Here is a 22,903-nt window from a genome sequence, read left to right as displayed (position 1 = left end):
CAAAGGCTTGCATGTAGGCCTCAATGTTTCTTGGGGGCCCATAGTTGACAACATGGTTGACACCCTTAAAATCAACACCCATTCCGAGTGCTGTAGTCGCAATTACAACTCTGAGAACAGACAATGGGTCTTTGAGCGAGTTCAGTATATGCAGTTTGACGTCTTCTGGTGTCTCTGAATGATACATGTCCACCAGTCTATTTGCTGAAACATCTTTGGCACCTACTGGATAACATGCATGCTTCCCCAATGTAAGTTTGAAAACATCAGAGTACAACAGTGAGCACTCTGCTATACTCTTGCAGTATATTACCACCTTTTCTGTTGTGGGCCCCTGGCTTTCCAGCTCCCTGCAAAGCCAGGCAAAAGTGTTGGCTGGATCAGAGGAGACTTTTTTGGTAGCAAGTCTGATGTTGTCCCTGCTCGGGCTTTTAACAAGCTCTAAACATTGTTGCATTCCAAGATTTTTCCTCAGCTTCTGTCTCATGGCTTTGGAGGCTGTTGCAGTTATTGCCAGGAGGGGCACAGAAGTGGGCAAAAGGGATCTCAGTTCACCAATTTTTCCACACCACTCTCTGAAAGGAGCCTCACTCCCCTGTCATTCTCCCCTGTAAATACAAAGACCGAGTGATTAACCAAATGGAGAAATAACATTGATGCAGTGGTTAAGTACGTCTGCCTTGAATGGGGTTCTAAAGTAGATGATACTGAATCGGAAGTTTAGGTTTTGCAATTTAGTGTTAAGTAGCTACTACAAATTGTACACAGTATTTTTTTTTAACAAGATTGTGCTTTGGCAATGTTTATGGATGAAATGATAATTGCTGGCTACATTTTAGTGATTGTGATCATTGACTTAGCTAGTGTAAGTTGCACACAACACGTTATCTATATAAATGTACTGCATAGATGGTTAATCGTAATTGTTTTTACCAGTGGATCGCCGTATGTACTTCGTCCACAGCTATCCCCACCAATCGCTCACGAAACGTCGTCGTTTGCAGGATCGCTCTCCATTTATCTTGTCCAACGAATGTCTCAGCTGATCCGTATACAATGGAGTACTCGCCAGCAGCTATTTTCTCGTCCAAGTCTGGATCTTGCCCGGCGTAGGCTGCAGAAACCCCCCTTGAAAGCAGGGTTTTGACCTGGTCCTCCATTATCGCGATCAAGGGAGAGACTACCAAAACCATCGGATTTTCACGCCATCTCTCTGGGTTTATCCGTGCTAGTTCACCGTAGACGATAGGCCATGCCTGGAAGATGAAACTTTTTCCATAACCAGTGGGTAAACATGCAAGAACGTCACTGTTAGACAGCAAATGTTCTAAACATATTCTCTGGATATCTTTACAACCATCCACCGAAAGTGCCGAGCAGGCCTTCTTTATTGCACAATCCATATCTTCTTCAAAACTTGCCATTTTCAGCATGTACTGTAGCAACGAGTTAGCCCATAGATTTCTGCCGTTAGCTTTCTACGCTAGCTAGTTAGCGTTGTTCGGCAGCCGGGAGCATTTACAGGGACACACAGCGGAAGCCGCTCTGATTGACATGGTCGGAGCCAATGACAGAGCGTGACAGAGCTTGCAAGCGGGGGAGCGGATATCCTGCTGCCACCGAAACAGCCGCTCGAATGGGAGAGCAGCTTTAGAGCAGGGGCGGGCTGATCCCCGTTGCCTGTTTCCGCGACGCCAGACTCTCTGACAGAAAGGAAGAGAGGCTGGCTAGCGAGACTAGCAGAGCGCAGACTTCTGCGTTCAGAGACCAGAGATCAGAGAACAGTTTGTGCACCAACCTTCGCTGACGTAGATACATAATCCACCTCCTCGAGTTTTCCCCGACAGGTGACTCCGATCTGCACGGAAGAGCGTCAGTCCGTCTAGTTGGAAAGCCTGGTCCGGCATGCTGCTATTTAGCCATGTTTCGGTTAGGAGTAAGACACAGCAGTTCTTCATCTCCCGATGTGCGTTCATTCTTAGTCGCAACAAGTCCATCTTGTTGTTCAGCGAGCGGACGTTAGCCAGAAAGAGTGATGGGATAGCTAGCCTGTTTGTGGTAGCCTTTAGCTTTGCTAGCAGGCCGGCCCGCTTGCCCCTTTTCTGCTTCTGTGTGCACCGCCTCCTCTTGCCTTTGAGCCGCTGGAGTCTGCTACGCCAGTCCACTGGTCTCAGGAGCTTTAGCCTGCCGAGCTTCGCTTTGAGATTGGTTGGAAGTGAGGCGGACAAGTTGTTAAGGCTTGCAAGTTGGGTCACGCTATATTTCAGCTTACTGTTGCTCTTACATGAGGCATTCCTAGCACTATACGTTACACTAAAACCACTCAAATCGTTAAAACCAGGAGCCAGAGTAGCCGCTGCACTGCTGCGCGCTGCCATCTTGATGAGTTAACGCGTGTAGTGTAGGTGTTCCCTGCCTCCCAACCCAAGGGTTGCAGGTGCAAGCCCCCATGTTACCTCCGGCTAGGTCTGGCGTACAGGCACATTTGGCCGTGTCAGCGGGTGGGAAGCTGGTGGGGTATGAGTCCTGGTTGCTGCACTAGCGCTTGCTCTGGTTGGTCGGGGTGCTCGTTTGTTGGCTAGGGGAACTGGGGGAATTGTGTGATCCTGCCACACGCTACGTCCTGCGGGTGAAACACCTCGCTGTCAGGTGACTGCACATGTATCAGAGGGGGCATGTGCTAATCTACAACTCTACAACTGGAGCAACGACTGGGACAGCAGGAAGAATAGAGAGCCAAAGTCAACAACACAATTCAGCTATATTTAGAAACAGGAGAGACCACAAAACCACTCTCTACTGATTCTAAATATATATATTATATACAGTATATATTAATCTCTTGGTGCGCGCATGCTGAAGCAAAAGCCTATGATGCCTCACTGTCCTCCTTGCTGTTTACAAATCCCACATCTGCTCTTAAAGCACTAAGCACTAATTATGTTTACAAAGTCCCCAATATTTCTATATATGAATGTGAAAGTTTTTTTCTTCCTTGTGAAAAATTGCTTTCTTGGAGATTCAAGGTTTTGACCCGACAGCAGCAATATACACCATTTTGCCATAACCATGCCTTTGTCCCAGCATTACTGGACAACACATTTGTCACATGGTGTGCTAAAGCAGTGCTTCTCAACCTTTTTGAGCCGCGACCCCCAAAAACCTTGAGGGTAGGGTTCATGACCCCCCTCACTCACATACTGAAATCTTTTTGATACAGTTTATAGTTTAGATAGCTTTATATACAGGACATGAATCATTGGTATTGGAGATTTTCATCTTTTTATCTTTTATTTTTATTTTTTACAATTATCCCGCGACCCCCCCCAAAATAATCTTGCAACCCCCCGGGAGGTCCCGACCCCCGAGTTCAGAACCACTGTGCTAAAGGACTTTTAAGTGTATAAAAAACTTCTATGTAGACAACAAGTTTGCATCGTTCGATCAACTAAAGTTAAAGTACAATTTACCTCAATTTCCCCCACGTTATATTATGCAACTTAAACATTTTGTGAGGGAAAACATTCCCCAATTTGAGTCCATGTGTGAGAGACATATTCTATTTGATTTATTTTCCCTTCAACTTTCACCAGAAAGTAAGAAACTTACCACTATCACACAATGCTGTGCTGCCTGATACTGTAAGTCTGCACTCTCCCCAGCCCCGCTGCTGGCCATTTGGGTGCCCTAAGCGTAATTTATTTCATGGTGCCCCCTCGTCCCAAGAAAAACTCACAAAATGCAATCGTGTGTGTGTGTGTGTGTGTGTAATCAGCATTGATGTTACTGTGCTGTCTTTACATTTAAATTTACTCGTTTAAGGTTTTCATTTATTAACACGTTCACTGCCAATGACGTGTTTTTACGTCAAACAGAATCCAACCGTTCACTGCCAATGACGTGTTTTTACGTCAAAATTTTTTTTTGATTTTGTTTTTTTGACGGTGGGACGTTGATCTAACCCTTTTACGTCTCCTATACCAGAATTGGAGGTATTGAATGTGTATAATCTATTTTACCGACCCACTGAGTGGCGACATGTCTCTCCACAGTAGGAGAGGCGAGCCAAAACTGGAGGGAAAAGCGCGAGGAGGAAGCCGTTCTCATACAGTAAAATGGATGGTGAAAACGCTTTCACTTTCGCGCTGATGCACAGCGGTGGCAACGGTGGGGGGTTCCAAGAATAGATTGGATGCACACTTTGAAACACGCACCATAAATAAGCCCAGAATCGCAAGAGCTTCATCAGAGCTCTCAACCGGACCGCCAAGAAACCAGCGAAACCCATCCAGCGAGCCCCATGCAGACTGCCAGGCAGCAGCAGCAAAGCAGCCTCATTCTCATACTGTAGGCGGGGACGCTTTCGCGCTGCTGCGCACGGGCGCACGGCGGTGGGGGGTTCCAGAAATGGACTGGGTGGGCAGCATAAAGCCTAGAGTCGCACGGGGCTTCATCGGGGCTCTCAAACCCAAGAGACGAGTGAGCCCTATCCACACTCGCTGCCAGGGAGGGAGGCTGCTCAAACTCGCAGCAGCAGCAGCAGCAGAGCACTCGCTTGTGACAAACGCAGGCTGAAAGCCACCAGACACGCCCACGGAGGGAGGAGTTTGAAGGAGAGGGCGTTCAGAACTATATTGTTTGGATGTCTGATCTCTCACTGATGCCAAAAATAAATGGTTAAAGTGACTGTTCTGCCTGTTTGATTGAATTTCACAAAACTGCGATTATCTCAGCTTTCACTCTCAGACGCTGAAACCATGCTGTACTCAACGGCTAATATCTACATAACTACTAACTCTACAAACTAACTCTTTTAGACAGAGAAAGCACACATTCTATTAGTACTTTTGTGAACTTTGTGTTCACAAACTCCAAGCAGAAAAGAATCCTCGGCTCTTGTAAAATGAGCCAGAATCCTCAAAAAACGGCTTGGCAGTAGCTACCTACAGCAAAAAAAAAACGGCTGGCAGTCAATGTGTTAAGTAGTTAAAAAAGTGAGTGATTTGTAGGTTTGGGAAACTCTGACAGAGTGAGAGCTCTTCCCGTTGCACAATCTTTGGTCGGTGTGCAATCTTTGGTTTTGGAATCTGCTGCAGAGTGAGAGGTCTGGCTGCTCTCCGCTCCTGTTCTGTGAGATCTTTGGCTGCTTTCTGTCCTCAGTCTAGCTACTGTAGGTCTAGCAGCTGCATTGCATGCAGTGGCCAACACAATGGGGAAATTGATGAAGCCAGTCCTGAAAGGGGGCGCACGTCACGGTCCAGAAGTGACGTCACGTACATTGGCCTCAATGGAAAAATGAGCCGACTTCTCTCTCGGTCTGTGTCTTAAATAAACATTTTCCAAATGCGTTTATGGTCCGAATAAACAATTTCAAGTCTTTTTCATGCTCTCATGGGCTCCGTTTTCTAAATTATGGTCCCATTTCGAGTAAAAGAGGTGATAATAAAGACTAACTTTTGGAGCGAAGTTTCCTTGATTGACACCAGCCACAGCAAACCAGATGATCCCAACCACAGCCCAGCCAGTTGCCAAGGCAGGCTATTTAGCTAGCAACGTAGCCATAGATTAAAAGTAAACTACCAGAAACAGCGTTATCGTTATGATATTTTAATGATGTTAGTAGACACACATAACAGTATTGTTTGAGCTTTGATTATTTCCATGAACTGAGTTGAACATACAGATATTACAGGGTTTGAAATAAACATAAGCAAATAAATGGTCTTAAGTTTAATGTAAATCCAAATATGACAGTTATTTCTGTTATACAATAGCTAAGTACACTGTGTATTGATATAAGTAACTAACATTACCTCTTGTTTAGCACATATTAACATATTGTCTTAATAATAGGGCTGTGAATCTTCACTGGCCTCACGATTCGATTCGATTACGATTCAGAGGGCTACGATTCGATTCGATTACGATTATCGATGCATCTTAAATCGATGCATCACTTCTTTTTTTTCTTTTTTTCTCACTTTCTTTTTTCTCACTGTGTGGCTACTTTTAAAATAAAAGTGCATTTGGAATTGCATTGTATTATGATCCATAATTAAAATAAACAACTGCATGTACTTCCATTATATATATATATATATTTATTTATTTATTTATTTTTTTTATAATCGATTTCTGACATTTGTGAATCGATGCAGAATCGTGCACGTCCGCATCGCGATGCATCTTATAATCGATTATTTTTGACACCCCTACTTAATAAGGGAGAATAATAAACATTTCAAATGTGTCCATACACCAATAAAGCGATACAGATTTAGGCTACTTGATGGGCAAGCTACTTGGAAAATGTAGTAAGCTAAGCTGTCAGTTACTCTCGATTAAATATAGCTAAACTACATTGAAGCTATCCCCAGAGAAATGTAGCAAGCTAAGCTACGAGCAACATGCCAAAAGCAGCTTGCTACATCAAAGCTACTTTTTTCTCACATTGAATCAACTTCATGTCAAAGAACAACTTTCCAACCAACAAATAGGCAGGCAAAAAAAAAATCTCATTTTGATTATTATTAGGGCTGTCAGCGTTAACGTGTTAATTGCGATGCGATTAAGGGCCGACCATAACGCGTTATTTTTTATCACGTTAATCGCATGCCGCTATTTTGTCCCTTCGTCGCACCCGTACTTGTAGTCAAGCCGTTCGCAGCGGCTTCCTGTCTCCTGCATGCATGCATGGAAGAGAAAGACAGCAATACGCTTCTAAATGGCTCGTTTTACTTTAAAAAACTCCCCAAATGGCACAGTGGGACAAGTCAACAGCAGTAGTTTGCACCTTGTGTAAAACAGGATTAAAATATCACCGAAGTACATCGAGTTTGAGCTATCACCTAAAAGCTACAGTAAGCATACCGAGCAGCTAGCGGCCAGCTAGCAGCCAGCTCATTCTTCCTTCAGAGTCTCGGATGCGCGGGTCCTCTAACCACTGGGAGGTCGGCTCCAATGGCATTTTGGGTTTGGACTGCTCCACAGCGCCGCCGCCGGAAGTATCGGTTCTGGAGCGTAATTTTGTAGACATTGTTACCTCCTGTCTACATTGCACTTCTATTGAATTGAAAATAAATCTAAAATTCAAGATCACAAAGTACATTTATTTGCATTAATTTGATTCCCAATCACAACACACTGGTAAGAATGATTAATATCTAATTAAAAATGTTTTGAAATGCAAAATAATGGCATTTTAAACATGCGATACAAAGATGCGATTAATCGCGATTAAGAAAATTAATCGTTTGACAGTCCTATTTATTATATTATAAAACACACTGAAACTCTCACTGGCACAATATTCAAAAACAGACAATAAAACCTGAACGTCTTCTTCATCACTGCCAGTGGCTCCCTCTGGCTCTGCCATCTTTCAAAGTTCGTTGCTGATGTGACTTCGCCCTTCAATATATATGTATTTTTTTTCAGAGCCTTAAAAATCAAAATCAGAACGGCATTAAAGTTGAGAGCCTGTGTCCCAGTTCACTTGAAGGCAACACAGCGTTGCCTTGAACCAATGGTGACTGGTGAAAAAAAGCATGTGATCTCTCGTCAGCGGAAAAACAAGCAGCTTGCAGCTTGCTCCCAGTGCCGTCCTCATACGTCCAAAGTGTGGGAGCATTTCACGCACAATAATGTGAAGTGCAAAATCTGCTAAATAAGCTGAACTTAGCTTGTTAGCTCACAGGCAACCGCAACGTTAAGTTTGAGCTGCTAACGTTAGCGTCATCATAGCAACGTTAAGCTCATGTGTTGCTGACGGGAATACTGGAAACCTCATTTTACTCCGCAGTTTGCACTCTACTTACGACATTTAAAAATGTGTTTGATGCCTGAGAAGACTGAAACAATTTATTTTTGTTGATATTTTGGTTGCATACATAGTGAATAGTTTTTGGTTCCATTTCCATTCCACGTAGTAGTGCCCTAATTTTATTTTGCATTATTCATTCAATGGATAGTACATATTTCATTGCACTATATGTTTTCAATTTCAATGTGTACTATTTTGCAGTTTTGCAATTTGCACTATATTACATTTATTACATGCAAGTACATTGATGCCAGAAATAAATATTCTGCTACATGCTCTAAACTTTAAAGTTCATGAAAATATTATTTCTGAGTGAATTATCATCTTAATTGTCTTTATTTTTATTTGGCACATGCTTAAAACAACTTGAAGCTAAATTTAGAAGCTGATGATAGCTAAATCAGAGCGATTGAGTAATTGTGCAATATGGTGACTAGTCAACTATCAAAATAATCGTTTGTGGCAGCCCTAATTTAAAGAGAGAGAGAGTAGTCATAGTGCCCACCCATTGCCCACGGAAGTCCACAATGCTTACGAGCCTGCGAGGTAATAACGTAGGCTACTAGCCTACTTTTTTATGAAAGACTTGGATGCGCAACACCAAACTTTTCAGCAGCAAGCTCCTGAAATGGACCAAGTGATGCTCGTAAGAATAGTGCTGCTCTGTTTATTCTCAACAGAAAAACTCTGCGGCTCCGCCTACCTGCATCTAGCTCTCTCTCTCCCCCCATCCCTCACGTGTCGGGGAGGGCGAGCTACGGCTGCATGTAAATAGGAATATTAGTGGATTATTAATTTAGTCGGAATATTGTCATTTTCCGAATATGGGCAAAAAGCGGAACAGTCTGTTACACTAGCAAATCCTCTCCCTCTTCCCACTCAAATTAGCAGCACACGGGCCTATGCCAGGTTTCCACCTGGCCTTGTTTGGAAACAGCCAGGCAGGCGTGCTGAGCACGTTGCTAGCGTATGACTTCACACACTGCACACACATAGAATTAGAGTGAATAGAATGGCCCCTATGAATCAGTCTATGGATTGGGCCAACATGCCACCGATACCCGATCTAGAATTTTGTGCTATATCGGGGCCGATACCCGATACCAGTATCGGATCGGCGCATCCCTAAGGTGGAATTAATTTTTTGTTTGCTCCTTGCAATTTGTCATCTCATAACAAAACATCCAGCTGACCAGGCTGCATACTACTTGCCATCCAGATAAGAAGGAATGCACGGTTTAGTGATTTTATCTTTTTTTTAACCCCCTTAGTCAGTATACAACAGGGCATGTCATTGGTTCCCTCACTATCCATGGAGCAAAATTAGGCCTAGGCCTAAAACATTTTTTTGTTCGGTTCCGGTTTCTGACCGACCCTGTCAATTTACGTGCGACCCAAATTTATTTTATGAGCTTGTTGATTTGAGGGGGTTAAGGGGCGGGGTTTGCCACTGCACGAAGGTGCTTTTCGCTACGGATACTTTAAAACGAAATGGCAGGGAGCATGACGGACATGTGCTTTGTGTCGCTTCTCTGCCCATGCAGCACTAGCGTGCCAACCAAAATTGTGAGATTGGGGTTAAAATCATTTGAAAACGTGCTTCAGGAAGTTAAACAGTGCCCTTGTAAACGTACATGTAGGCTATGTTGTAGGCTATGTTATGAAAAAAGTATCCATCGCTGCTGCAATTTTAAGGAAAATAAATATATATATATATATTTCCTATCTATCCCTTGCTGCCACTGGAAAAAAAAAATTAAAAAATCCCTACCGACCCTTTTAGGCCCTAGATGAAACTGTCTTCAGCAGCATGCTAACGAATAGCCTTCAAGGATGGAATGGAGCATTTACTTAATCAACCAACCAGTGTAGCTGATGGCCGTGTCCAGAGCAGCTTAGAGCTGGTGTTGAACTAAACCCCAAGTATGCCAGTGAGAGGCAAGTAGTGTTAGGGCTTAAAGACCTCCGGCCAGGTGCCGGATTTCCATCATATCAGACGCTTCAGATTCACATCAGAAGAAGAAAAAATCCACATGGGTTTTTGTTTTTGATGCTTTTTATATGGGTGTAAAATGGTGTCAGATCAGCTGTAAATGGACAAATTATGATTCACAAATAGATAGTACAATCTGTAAACACATAACACGATCCACAAATGTGAAACCCAACTCACAAATATATTTAAAATCCACAAACACACACACCATGATCCACAAATGTGAAACACAACTCACAAATATATTTAAAATTCACAAACACACACATCATGATCCACAAATAGAATTCAGTGACTTGTATTTCAAAACCAGAATTTCTGTTTGTAGATTGTTTCGCATTTGTTTTCAGAGTTTTGACACTATTGTACCGCTGTTTTATGGTGTAATTTTCTACAAATGCACTCTTCACAATTTGCAAACAAACACAGTCTAACTTGTATTTTCAAACCACTGTTTCCAGACACACATACAAATCATGTGCAATGCACAGTGTTCAAGTCTCAAATCTGTTTGCACATCAGTGTGTGCGTGTGTGGATCGCTATGCTAGGTCTTCAATTGTTGAATTGGTGTTTGCACATCACAGCCTGTGTGTGGAATGCATTGCATTTGTGTACAAATCGTTTTGACACTCTTGTTGCGCAGATACAATCCACAAATGTAATCAGCCAATGAGGGGGATCGCTTGCAATGGGATGTCCCGCCTCCTCCATAACCCCTCCAAAATAAGAGCACCAGGCTTTTGCCTGTCTGTCTGGCCGGCCGCTACCTCAGGCAGGAGATATGAAGTGAAGAGAAAGATGATGGTGCCTGCAGACTGCAGAGACTGGGTGTTATGTTAGTGCTTGGAATGACCACTAACACATGCATTCAACAGGGAACGTCCAGTGTATTTAGTGCTTGTTTACACTCTTCTTCGTTTCTGATCTCCCACTCTACACTCTACTCCTTTACTAGCAGCGCCCTCTAGCGTCAGCAGGCTGTAACCAGTCATGCCATTTACATGCAGGAACACAACTAGCTAGATAACATATAACGTAATTTATGCACGTGGTGGGGTGCGGCTGTGCGGGGGACCCCCATGGGTCGAGGGGGCACCAGGGGGCCCCCCGCAAAAAGGGTAATAATTTGTTTTCACTAGAATTAAATTATATTGCAGGGAATATTATATTGCAGGGAAAGTGGTAACGTTAATTATGGCCAGATGCTCAGTGGGGGTCTAAAGTTAAAGATTAGAGAAGCGAGCTTCTGACAGTCATCGGGCAAGATAAATCTGGGTGGGGAAAGTGAAAAAGTAGTGCTTTCCCCCTCCATTACCACCACTGAGGTGCCCTTGAGCAAGGCCCTTAACCCCACCTGCTCCAGTGGAGCTGCTCAGTATCCATTAGATCATATTGTGTACAATCAGAATCAGAATCAGAATCAGAAAGACTTTAATGATCCCCGGGGGGAAATTGGGACAAGTTACAGTAGCTCGCTCACAGAACACACATAGCATAAATAAAATAAAAATAAACCGTAGTAGATGCAATATTAAGCAATAAGCAGAAAAACACAACATAGCATAGAATAACTAGTAGTGCGATAGAAGCAAAAGCACAAAATAAGTAGAATGTCTAAGTAGCAAAATACCAATACGTAGAGTAAGTATAGTATACATTCCGTGTCAATTATCATTATTGCCTGTGACATATTGCACGTGATTTATATTAAGTCGGCTTGCCCTATACGTTACACGTGGCTCAGCCAGGCACAGTTAACCTATCGGCTGGCTCAGTCTCAGGGAGACTGAGCGTCTCCGTGCTCTTTTAAGAGAGGCATTAAATAGACCAATGGCCACAGGCAGGAATGATTTCCTGTGCCTTTCCGTTTTGCATCTAGGTGGAATCAGTCTCTCACTGAACGTGCTCCTGTGTTTGACTAGCACGTCGTGGAGTGGGTGCGAGTCATTGTTCATGATGGAGCGTAGCCTGGACAACGTTCTCTTCTCTGACACCGCAGTCAGAGAGCCCAGATCCAGCCCCACAATGTCCCTGGCCTTACGGATCAGTTTGTTGAGTCTGTTGGCATCTGCTGCCTTCAGCCTGCTGCCCCAGCACACAATAGCATACAGGAAGGCACTAGCCACTACCGACTCGTAGAACATCCTCAGCATGGTCCGGCAGACGTTGAAGGACCTCAGCCGTCTCAGGAAGTAGAGACGGCTTTGCCCCTTCTTGTAGAGTGCATCAGAGTTCTTAGCCCAGTCTAGTTTATTGTCAATGTACACTCCAAGGTACTTGTAATCCTCCACTATGTCAACACTGACCCCGTGGATTGAGACAGGGGTCACCGGAGCCTTGACCCTCCTCAGGTCCACCACCAGCTCCTTTGTCTTTGACACGTTGAGCTGCAGGTGGTTCAGCTCACACCAAGTGACAAAGTTGGCCACCACATCCCGATACTCATCATCGTCACCATCTTTGATACATCCCACTATCGCAGAGTCATCAGAGAACTTCTGAAGGTGGCAAGACTCTGTCTGGTAGGTGAAGTCCGTGGTGTAGATGGTGAAGAAGAAGGGAGAGAAGACCGTCCCCTGTGGTGCTCCCGTATTGCTGACCACTCTGTCTGACACACAATTCTTCAGGCGCACATACTGTGGTCTGCCAGACAGGTAGTCCACAATCCAGGCCACCAGGGGGGCATCCACTCGCATCGCTGTCAGCTTCTCACCCAGTAGAGCCGGCCTGATGGTGTTGAAAGCACTGGAGAAGTCAAAGAACATGACTCTCACAGTGCTGGCCGGGTTGTCAAGGTGGGCGTAGGCGCGGTTGGTAAGGTAGATGACCGCATCCTCCACTCCCAGTCGGGGCTGGTAGGCGAACTGGAGGGGGTCAAGGGAAGGTTTGACCATAGGCCTGAGCTGCTCCAGGATGAGTTTTTCCAGGGTCTTCATGATGTGGGACGTCAAAGCTACCGGCCTGTAGTCATTGGAGCCACTGGGTCTTGGCTTTTTCGGTACCGGAACTATACAGGACATTTTCCACATCACGGGGACCTTTTGGAGACTCAGGCTCTTGTTGAAGATCAGCTGTAGTACATCACACAGCTGGGGGGCACAGGCTTTGAGCACCATGGGACTGACGCCATCCGGGCCGGCTGCTTTCCTTGTGTGTAGTCTCAACAGCTGATTCTTCACCTGGTCAGCTGTGATGGTCAGCGTGGGTGGGGGGGGGGGGGTGGCATCATCAGCTCTGAGGCCCATCGGGGGGGGGGAGGGGGGGTGTGACCTCGTCACTGGGAGACGGGGTATGGCCTGGAGGATGAGGGGGGGGGGAGGTGGGCCATCAGCCGGGGCCAGAGGGAGAGAGGGGGGGGGGGGGAGAGCAGTGTGGCGGGGGCTGCTGTTTGTATACTGCAGTCAGGGGAGTCAGGGGAGGGGGCCCCCGGTCCAGATTCCATGACAGCTATAGAGATAACATGATCAGTAGTCATTCTTCTACATCATTTAACTTCTTGTAAATGAAATAATGCTGAAGTTTAACAATTCACCAAACTGCTGGTGACCCTCTCAAGGACCCCACGTTGAACCATTTGATCATGTGACTCTAGTTAATTTGCTTAGTCTGAAATTTACCTAGATTTGCCATCATGAAATGAACAGCTTTTAATATTTGTTTTTATATATAAAATGATTCATATATTAAAGTATTGACATCACTTTCTTCAGACCACCTTTGAAACTACAAACCACGTGAGATGACGGCATGTGCTCTTGTCCTGTTGGAGGAAGTTTGCATCTAGCTGCATCAGTTAGATCAGACAGCTCATTTCAGTACACTGGGTACACATTTTTTATACGATTTAAATTTTAATGAGCAGGGCTCCCACACCACCTTCAACATGAAATTCAAGGACTTCTCAAGGCCCAATTCCCCAAATTCAAGGCCCCAACACGGCATAGTTTTGGGACACAGACCAAGGTTAATTACTGTTACAACACTGACACTTTTTATAATGAGAACAGAAGCTCACAAACAATTAAAAATATGTTTGATTGGGTCACCATTTCTCAACTGTGCTGTGTTAGTTGCATGTAGACTGATTAGCCATCAACCCTTTCAAGCAGTGACTCAACAAACAGCACTGTGTTTAGGTAAATGTCCATGCCCAGGGAGTCTGTAGGTCCCATAGGGTCAATAGTTGACATCAGCTGCTCCACCTGCTCAGCATTCAGAGGGCTTTGCAGAATGGGAACAGTCCCTAAGTCACCATTTGGCCTGGCTGAAGTAAAAGTTGCTATGTTGAAAGCTTTGCACAAGTTAAACACCTGCACACAGTCAAAGGCCAGGCCTGCCTTAAGAAGGGCCATAAGTTTATCAGGTTCAACACCACCTATCCTTAAGCAGACTTCAGTGGACCACTGACTTCCAGTTGAGATAATCTGTAGGTTTGAGGTTATCCACTCAATGCGACAGAAGCTGGATAGTTTATATCATAACTGTAGTGGCTCTTAGTCAAACTTTCAAAACAAACTTCAAAATCAATCTTCTTTTTTTTTATAATATTTTTTTCCCGATTTTTTTTATCCCATTTTATCCCCCATTAGTGCTCTCTTGATTTCTCAATCCTGGTTGCTACTCCACCCTCTGCCGATCTGGGGAGAGCCGAGACTAGCTCCATGCTTCCTCCGAGACATGGGCAGTCAGCCAGCCGCTTCTTTTCACCTGACAGAGGAAGCTTCACCGGTAGGACATAGCACGTGGGAGGTTCACGCTATTCCAACCAGTTCCCCTCCCTCTGAACAGGCACCCTTAACGACCAGAGGAGGAACCACATTAGCAACCAGGATATTGCATGTTTTTGTGAAGGGGGTTCCTGTATGAAGGAAACCCCCGGGAGGCACAGGGAGAACATGCAAACTCCACACAGAAAGGCCCTTTTGCCGACCCCACCCAGGCGGTGGGCACTCGAGGACATGCGGACGGGCACGCATTCCTCCAGCGTTCACCTCGTCCCCAGATGGGAATCGAACCCACGACCTTCGAGCTGTGAGGCGATAGTGCTTACCACTGCACCACCGTACCTCCCTTTCAGTTGAGAGAATCTGTAGGTTTGAGGTTATCCACTCAATGCGACAGAAGCTGGATAGTTTATATCATAACTGTAGTGGCTCTTAGTCAAACTTTCAAAACAAACTTCAAAATCAATCTTAACAAAAGACCACTGATGTACCATTTGAATTATGGTGTACTCAGGCAATCAAGAAGTTCAATGTCCAGGCAAAATCCACGTTTTGGGTGTTTTTATTCTCCATCCAGTTCAAAAGCAAACAAACAGGGTACATGTGCTGATCCTGCTCCCTCTCTCTCCTCTGGTAAAAAATAAATAAATACAAATCCTTTCAGTGGTGCATCACCTGAAGACACACCTGCTACCTTTAACCTCCCCACAAGTGATTGCTGGTTCCCAGTGCCCCTAGTGTCTACAAACCTAAAATACAACTAATTAACAAATAATAATAATGAAATTATCAAACTAATGAAATAGCTCTTACAATAACATCTTCTTTCTTAAGTTGTAAACCTTGAGGCAGAACATGTAAATACCAGTTTATATATAGACTGTTGGAAAAAATAATAATCAATGACCTGAGAATGGACTGAAATTCTAAACTGATGAGATGAGTAACAAATCTGTAAATAAAAGATACAAGTTTAAAATAAAAAAAATTGTTCATTTAATGTGAAAAATATACATGTAGGTATTTTACTCTGTGCAGTTAATAACATTTTTACAGAATGCTTCACAACATATATTGTAGGGAAGTTGTAGCTTCCGCTTAATCCCTTTTCACAGCAGTCATTTTGTGTCTCAAAGGCAGGATAAACACAGATGCAAGAAAAACATTCACGAGGGCCCCGGCATTGGAACACGTAAATGGAATGTTTTGGTTACACCTGTGTTTAGCCTGCCTTTGAGACAGAAAATGCTGAAAAGGGTTTATACCACTATGAAATCTTGATAAGTTTTAAATTAGACCTATGCTCCCCTCCAAAGGTGAGAACCAAACTTATTTTTAAACTTCAGATTATAGTGTTTCCCATGCAATTGTACGTCATAATTTATTTTCTTTTCTTTTTTCAATACAAACCTTTGTAATACAGCAAAACACATGTTGTAGTAATATGAGCACTAAATAACACCAAATACATTCATTCAAATCAATAAACCTTTGCTTTTGGCAGCTTGTGAGTTTGCATCCCTGAAATGTTTTGCAATATGGTAGTTAAACTGATTATTTATTCAGCAATAAATGCACTTAAAGTCATCCTCTCCTTGTGATCATTTTGTTTCAACTCTTGAATATACTGAGCAAACAAACATTTGAAAGCAAGTAATTAGGTGCTTCTTCATCCAAGAAATTATGTGACTTGAAGGTCACAGTGAGGGGAGGCTTCAGACTGGTTTATCCCCTTTGATATAAAGAGGGCCCTGATAGTTTGACATTAGGCAACAGATGACCCACAGCTGATTGACTGAACCTACCATATAAAGAGGAATAAGCCCATCCCAAATATGGTACTCCTTCACCCTGCATGGATCAATTTATTGTGCTTTAATTTTTGGTATGGATTAATACAAGCTGTATTAAAAAGCAAATGCAAAACAAACTCAATACTCAACCTTCACAGAATTGTTTCTTTATGTATTTCAAACAAATATTATAATTAATTGTAAGGCACTGAACTTAATATAACAAATTATTATGACCTTTATTGTTAAACGTTTAACACCGTCGTCCTTTACCTACCATTCCAGTCGAATCTAGTTGGCACTGCAACTTGTTTAATCTCAAATAGGGAAAATGTTGTTTATTCGAACATGGAGCGCTGCAGTAGCATCATCTTGATGACTGTGCCATGCGTGTTGGATGGATGGGCTGCTGAGAGAGATGGACACAGGGAGAAAGAAAAGAGCAAAAATGATTAATCAGATCAGCATGGAAATGGATTACCATTTAACGCTAGCCAGGGGCATAGTGGAGGCTAAACGCAAGTAAACTCAGTTTACACACCTCTTTGAAATGAGGCAGTTTACTCACCTATTTTAAGATCAACTGACTGCTCACCTTGGATAGTTTACCATCTCTGTATTTACCACACACCCTTGACACTACTCTTAATCAATCCTATAGCTTAACTATAGCTTTGATTAAGAGTCAGTATCAATCTATTGTTTATTTGGATCCCCATTAGTTGTAACTGCTACTAATGGTTATTGTAAACAAGTGTTCGATATGCATTAGCTAATATAAAAAGCAAACACAAGCAGTAAACTTAACATAGCACAGGTAGGCAAGCTGACGTGAGTTGTTGCTAACGTTGCTGCTAGCTAGCCTACTTTCTCAACCTAGCTAACGTTAAGGCAGTTACAGAATGGACAGTGAATTGGAAATGATTGGTAAAGTGAACGTTACCAAGAAGAAGAAAATAATATAAATTACATAAACATTAGTCTTCTTACCTTTAGAAATTAATGCTACTTTGAGCTAGCATTAGTTGTTGAGCTGTTCAAGTCTCCTGGAGTCAACAGATGCCTCTGCAAGTAGGATAATGCAGGCTTTATCGCATTTCGAACGTATCGACAGTCTATTGTTGTGAGCAAAAATGTGTCTGCAAGTCGTCTTACATCATCTAACCATTGACAGTAACATCTAAACGTATTACTGGCAGCTTTGAAAGGGAACATGAACTCCACGCCTGACAGACTGTAAAGTTTAACAGACCGGATACTCTTCTTCTGTTTATTTTAATGGAGGGTTGGCACCCAAAATGTTGCATTAGCGCCTCCTTCTGGATTAATCCATCCAAAGTCTTGTAATTAGCCCAGTCTCTCTAAAAAAAAGCGGACCATCAGTTTCTTTCCCTCCACTGCTCACAGTCTCCCACACATCCCATTATATCCTTCACCATGACCTCCATTCGTCCCAGTGCTGTGTTCAGAATCGGATATATGTTGGTTACAGCCTGCTGACGCTAGAGGGCGCTGCTAGTAAAGGAGTAGAGTGTAGAGTGGGAGATCAGAAACGAAGAAGAGTGTAAACAAGCACTAAATACACTGGACGTTCCCTGTTGAATGCATGTGTTAGTGGTCATTCCAAGCACTAACATAACACCCAGTCTCTGCAGTCTGCAGGCACCATCATCTTTCTCTTCACTTCATATCTCCTGCCTGAGGTAGCGGCCGGCCAGACAGACAGGCAAAAGCCCGGTGCTCTTATTTTGGAGGGGTTATGGAGGAGGCGGGACATCCCATTGCAAGCGATCCCCCTCATTGGCTGATTACATTTGTGGATTTTATCTGTGCAACAAGAGTGTCAAAACGATTTGTACACAAATGCAATGCATTCCACACACAGGCTGTGATGTGCAAACACCAATTCAACAATTGAAGACCTAGCATAGCGATCCACACACGCACACACTGATGTGCAAACAGATTTGAGACTTGAACACTGTGCATTGCACATGATTTGTATGTGTGTCTGGAAACAGTGGTTTGAAAATACAAGTTAGACTGTGTTTGTTTGCAAATTGTGAAGAGTGCATTTGTAGAAAATTACACCATAAAACAGCGGTACAATAGTGTCAAAACTCTGAAAACAAATGCGAAACAATCTACAAACAGAAATTCTGGTTTTGAAATACAAGTCACTGAATTCTATTTGTGGATCATGATGTGTGTGTTTGTGAATTTTAAATATATTTGTGAGTTGTGTTTCACATTTGTGGATCATGGTGTGTGTGTTTGTGGATTTTAAATATATTTGTGAGTTGGGTTTCACATTTGTGGATCGTGTTATGTGTTTACAGATTGTACTATCTATTTGTGAATCATAATTTGTCCATTTACAGCTGATCTGACACCATTTTACCCCCATAGTTTTATCAAATCATATTCAGCCAAGCAAAGAAATCTGACTTTGTTTGTTTCAAGTTCTGTGTTTGGCCACAGCTATGTCGTTTTACGTGCGATCGGGCTGAAACCTTCAGGGTGTGTAAAGGGCACCCGTGCGGGTGACCTGATGGAGCCTCATTTTTTTAAATTAGGCTAATTAGCTAATGATGTGATGTAATCAGTGATGATGTCAAAAGTGATGTCATAAGGGCACACACCACGCACACATGCGTGCGCGCACACACACACACACACACACACACACACACACACACACACACACACACACACACACACACACACACACACAAGGAGGCATTTGTTCCCATGATGACTTTCTGATCCACTCTCGCTCTCTCCTTTGTCTCCCTCTATGTTTTGTGTTTGATTTGACAGCCTATCTGTGTGTGTCCGTGTCTCAGGGTTCGTTTGGAGCACTGCAGAAGATCTGCGAGGACTGGTCGGAGCTGCTGGACAGCGACGCTCTGAACAGACCCCTCAACATCATGATCCCCAAGTTCCTCCAGTTCTTCAAGCACTGCAGCCCAAACATCAGGTACAGCAGGGAACTGTAATCAGATATGAACGGGTATCTTCTCCCCTCGTGCTCGTTCCCTTCAGTCCTCTTTACTTAGCATCTGGGCGTGATGCACACAACATCATGTGACTGTCAGTGAAGGTGTTTGTATTCATACTGTCTGATCCAGATACTCCGTCTCTCACTTTACCCCTCACACTTACATACCGCTCAGTTTAAGTATTCATTGCTGACTCCTATGATCAATATTTTGTGAGCTCCACCAACTCTGCCAGTGGAATCCACTCCTCCAGGTTTCAATGAGACATTTCCACCCTCACACTACAACATGAAAGAAACTACATGGGATGTGTTTTCGGTCCTATTGACATTGACTTGTTGGAAAAATAGGTAAAAATATCTGTGGAGGCTAACCTATGTAATTACACACATACTCATATTTTTTATTTTATTTAAATCTTCTCCTAGACATGGACTCCAATGCATTCTTTTTATGAACTGCATGTTCTAAGCTACTGTTTACTGAATTGGAATTCAACCCACACCTTAAAACCCATTGAGATGTTATACAGTCACAAATATGTGAATGTTGTGACCTCAGTAGAGTGCTACAGTGGTATCCAGATTTTGCACAAAAATCCCAAATGCTTTGATTTTGAAATATTTTTTAGCACATCACAATGAGGTTGAGGGCTGTGCCAACTTGGCAGCATTGTTGTATATGAAATCTTAAACTGGGCGATATTCCCTTTTTAAAACCCACACCCTCTGATTTGATTTCTAATCCTTCTCACCAGTTGACTTGTGGTTACTGTTTGGGTCGATCTCCTCTCTCCCTGCAGGTCCCACGCATAGCCTGTGTGAACCACTTCATCATTAGCAGAGCCCAGGCCCTGATGGACAACATTGACACCTTCATAGAGGTGAGTTTTCATATTTCACTCATGTCAGATTTAAGTTTTCCTTCTGTAAACTTTCTCGCTCTCATCTGGAAGTGATGAAACACCCAGCTCATTGATTTACAATGATACCTGAAGTTCCTAACATTTCTGATCCAGATTTCTGATTTCACAAAGTAGACTGAGTGACAAGAGTAGTGTTCAACAATGAGAAAAGCAAAGCAGACTGTCATCAGCTGTACTGCTTATTTTCAGTCGATCTCGCATCATACTGGACCAATCAGCCTATTTTATTTTTTCAGATTTCTTTCCCTCTGCTGTCCCCGTTGTTGCTTCACCTTCTCTGCCCATCTTGGGAGAGTTGTAGATGAGCACATGCATCCTCCGACACATGTGCAGTCGCCAACTGCACATGTGTGTCATCTGTGAAGCGCTACCATACTCTGTTTGGCAGGTGATAATTTAGTCCACTGTATGAGTGAACGTGGATCAGACCTGCTGTGCGTAAAGGCGCACAGTGTTACGCCATGTAAACAAACCACATACCTATCAGCTGTGCGCTCAAGTTCAGAGGGGAGACATAACCACGTTAATATTTTGTGTGGTTAGGCGTAACAGAGCATGTCTGTCTTATTCCCTCACTTTGACACTGCCTGATTCTCATGTCTCCTCCTTCCTTCCTCTGTCTTGTGTCTCACGCTGATCTCCTGTCTCCTCCTTCCTTCCTCTGTCTTGTGTCTCACGCTGATCTCCTGTCTCCTCCTTCCTTCCTCTGTCTTGTGTCTCACGCTGATCTCCTGTCTCCTCCTTCCTTCCTCTGTCTTGTGTCTCACGCTGATCTCCCCTCCCAGAGTCTGTTTGCGCTGGCAGCAGATGAGGACTCTGAGGTGAGGAAGAATGTGTGCTGGGCTCTGGTCATGCTGCTGGAGGTCCGCCCACATGCACAGCATCATCCAGGTAAGCGTGGACACAAATCCCCACTCAACTGATGTGTCTGGGACATGTTATCATCAGACCTCTCTGTGTTGAGTTGTAAGTGAAAACAAATTGCACCACATTCATATTTGAGTCGGCTTAAAGGAACACTCCGCCCATTTTCAACCAGCTTTGTATCATTAGAACATCAGTAGTATATCAGAAAACTGTAAACGGTTTTGAAGTCTGTCATTTAATTTGACAGTTATTGAGTGTTAAAGTGTGGACCAGTGACATCACTGGTCCACACTAACTCAAATGAATAACTCATTAACTAAAATCAACTCTCAATAACTGTCAAACTATTGATCATTCATCTAGTTTGACAGTTATTGAGAGTTGATTTGAGTTAATTAGTTATTAATTTGAGTTAGTGTGGACCAGTGATGTCACTGGTCCACACTTTAACACTCAATAACTGTCAAAACAGTTTACAGTTTTCTGATATACTACTGATGTTCTAATGATACAAAGCTGTTTGAAAATGGGCGGAGTGTTCCTTTAAGTTTTCCTCCTCAAACTTTCCCGCTCTCATCTGGAAGTGATGAAACACCCATGAGAACGTAGCTCTGGAGGCCTGTGAGTTCTCGCTTACCCTGGCGGAGCAGCCCTGTAAGTGCAGGAAAGATGATCTCAGACAGTTCTTGGCATTTTCACAATTATTTTCTTTTATTGCCTATAAGTTACAACCTAAGACTTGGGGAAAGGGGATGTGGAACAATGGATGGATCTCACATGGTGCGCGCTTTGTCTGGTGCCCAGGTATATACCTGGAGTGCACCCCCCTGCTTGCATCAATTAGATCCCATATATGGTCATAATTTGGGTCATGACACACAGGTGTGATTTCTTCTCCCTGGCCAGCTCAGTCTGCTGGCACAGACAGATTCAACAAGCCCATCTGCAAGGAGGTGCTGTCCGGACACCTGGTGCACTGAGTAAACACATTGACGTATCGACATAGAGACAGTCCGCATGTCTGGGAACGCCCACAAGATGTTAAACGGCTGGCCGCGAGTGGAGTAAAACCACCGATATAGCTCATGGGCTGACTCACCAAAAGACGCTGCTGCGGCTCTAAACTACAGGTTCGGGGGTTCTAGAGCAGAACACAAGATGTCTGCTCAGATGTGCGTTTACTGCGGTGATTAAATCCCCAATCGTGTCTGCCTGGGCTGGGCTATCGGCTAAATTCTAACTTTGCTGAATGGATAGAACGGGGGTTTTTACCCCACCCTGACCACGCCCCCAGCCAGGCTGAGCCGGCTAACCAGCGTCTATTGTGGGCATTCCTAGAGCCTGTATGGGCATTCCCCAGACATGCGGACTGTCTCTATAGTACATATCGCTATTGTCATGTGAAAACCTAGCAACTCTGTTTTTGGTGATTTTCATATTTTAACTCAAATTGAAAGTCTACATAATTTTTAAGTGTTCAGATTCCCCCCCACCCCATCCTGCACATTTATAGACACAAACCCAAGTGAAATGCTATTACTGTATAGTCCTGCTCATGCAATCAGCGCTCAGTTGGCACAATATTCCAATGTGTGTTGTGTTTGTGAGTACGCTGTATCTCAAATACCATCTGATGGCTCTTGGACATTAATATTTCAGTCATCTTAGAATTATGTTCCCCCCCCCCCAAATGTCCCGCTCTCATCTGGAAGTGATGAAACAGCCAGCTCATTGATTTACATAAATAAATACCTATACCATATGTATGTAAT

At 43.6% G+C, this 22,903-nt stretch overlaps 1 protein-coding gene across 7 annotated transcripts in view; it reads left to right on the top strand.

The window, feature by feature from the left end:
• LOC310770979 (PDZ domain-containing protein 2-like) overlaps positions 1-22,903 on the top strand; it is a 90,806-nt gene that overhangs the window by 15,838 nt on the left and 52,065 nt on the right. For 6 of the 7 annotated variants that reach the window (XM_083663671.1, XM_083663670.1, XM_083663668.1 and 3 more), the window contains exon 1: positions 21,055-21,155. Coding sequence is in view for 1 of the 7 variants with exons in the window: in XM_083663674.1 (XP_083519800.1) it covers positions 19,184-19,317; positions 20,142-20,222; positions 21,050-21,155 (321 nt within the window). In the remaining 6 variants the exon portion in view is untranslated. Of the gene's footprint in view, positions 1-19,183; positions 19,318-20,141; positions 20,223-21,049; positions 21,156-22,903 lie in introns of those variants that run through there. The other variant, XM_083663674.1, reaches the window with a different exon arrangement.

Source organism: Poromitra crassiceps (assembly GCF_964638095.1).
Source record: "Poromitra crassiceps genome assembly, contig: HAP1_SCAFFOLD_284, whole genome shotgun sequence".
NCBI lineage: Eukaryota > Metazoa > Chordata > Actinopteri > Beryciformes > Melamphaidae > Poromitra > Poromitra crassiceps.
Note: the sequence above shows the minus strand (reverse complement) of the source record. Positions and strands in the feature narration are given on the sequence as shown.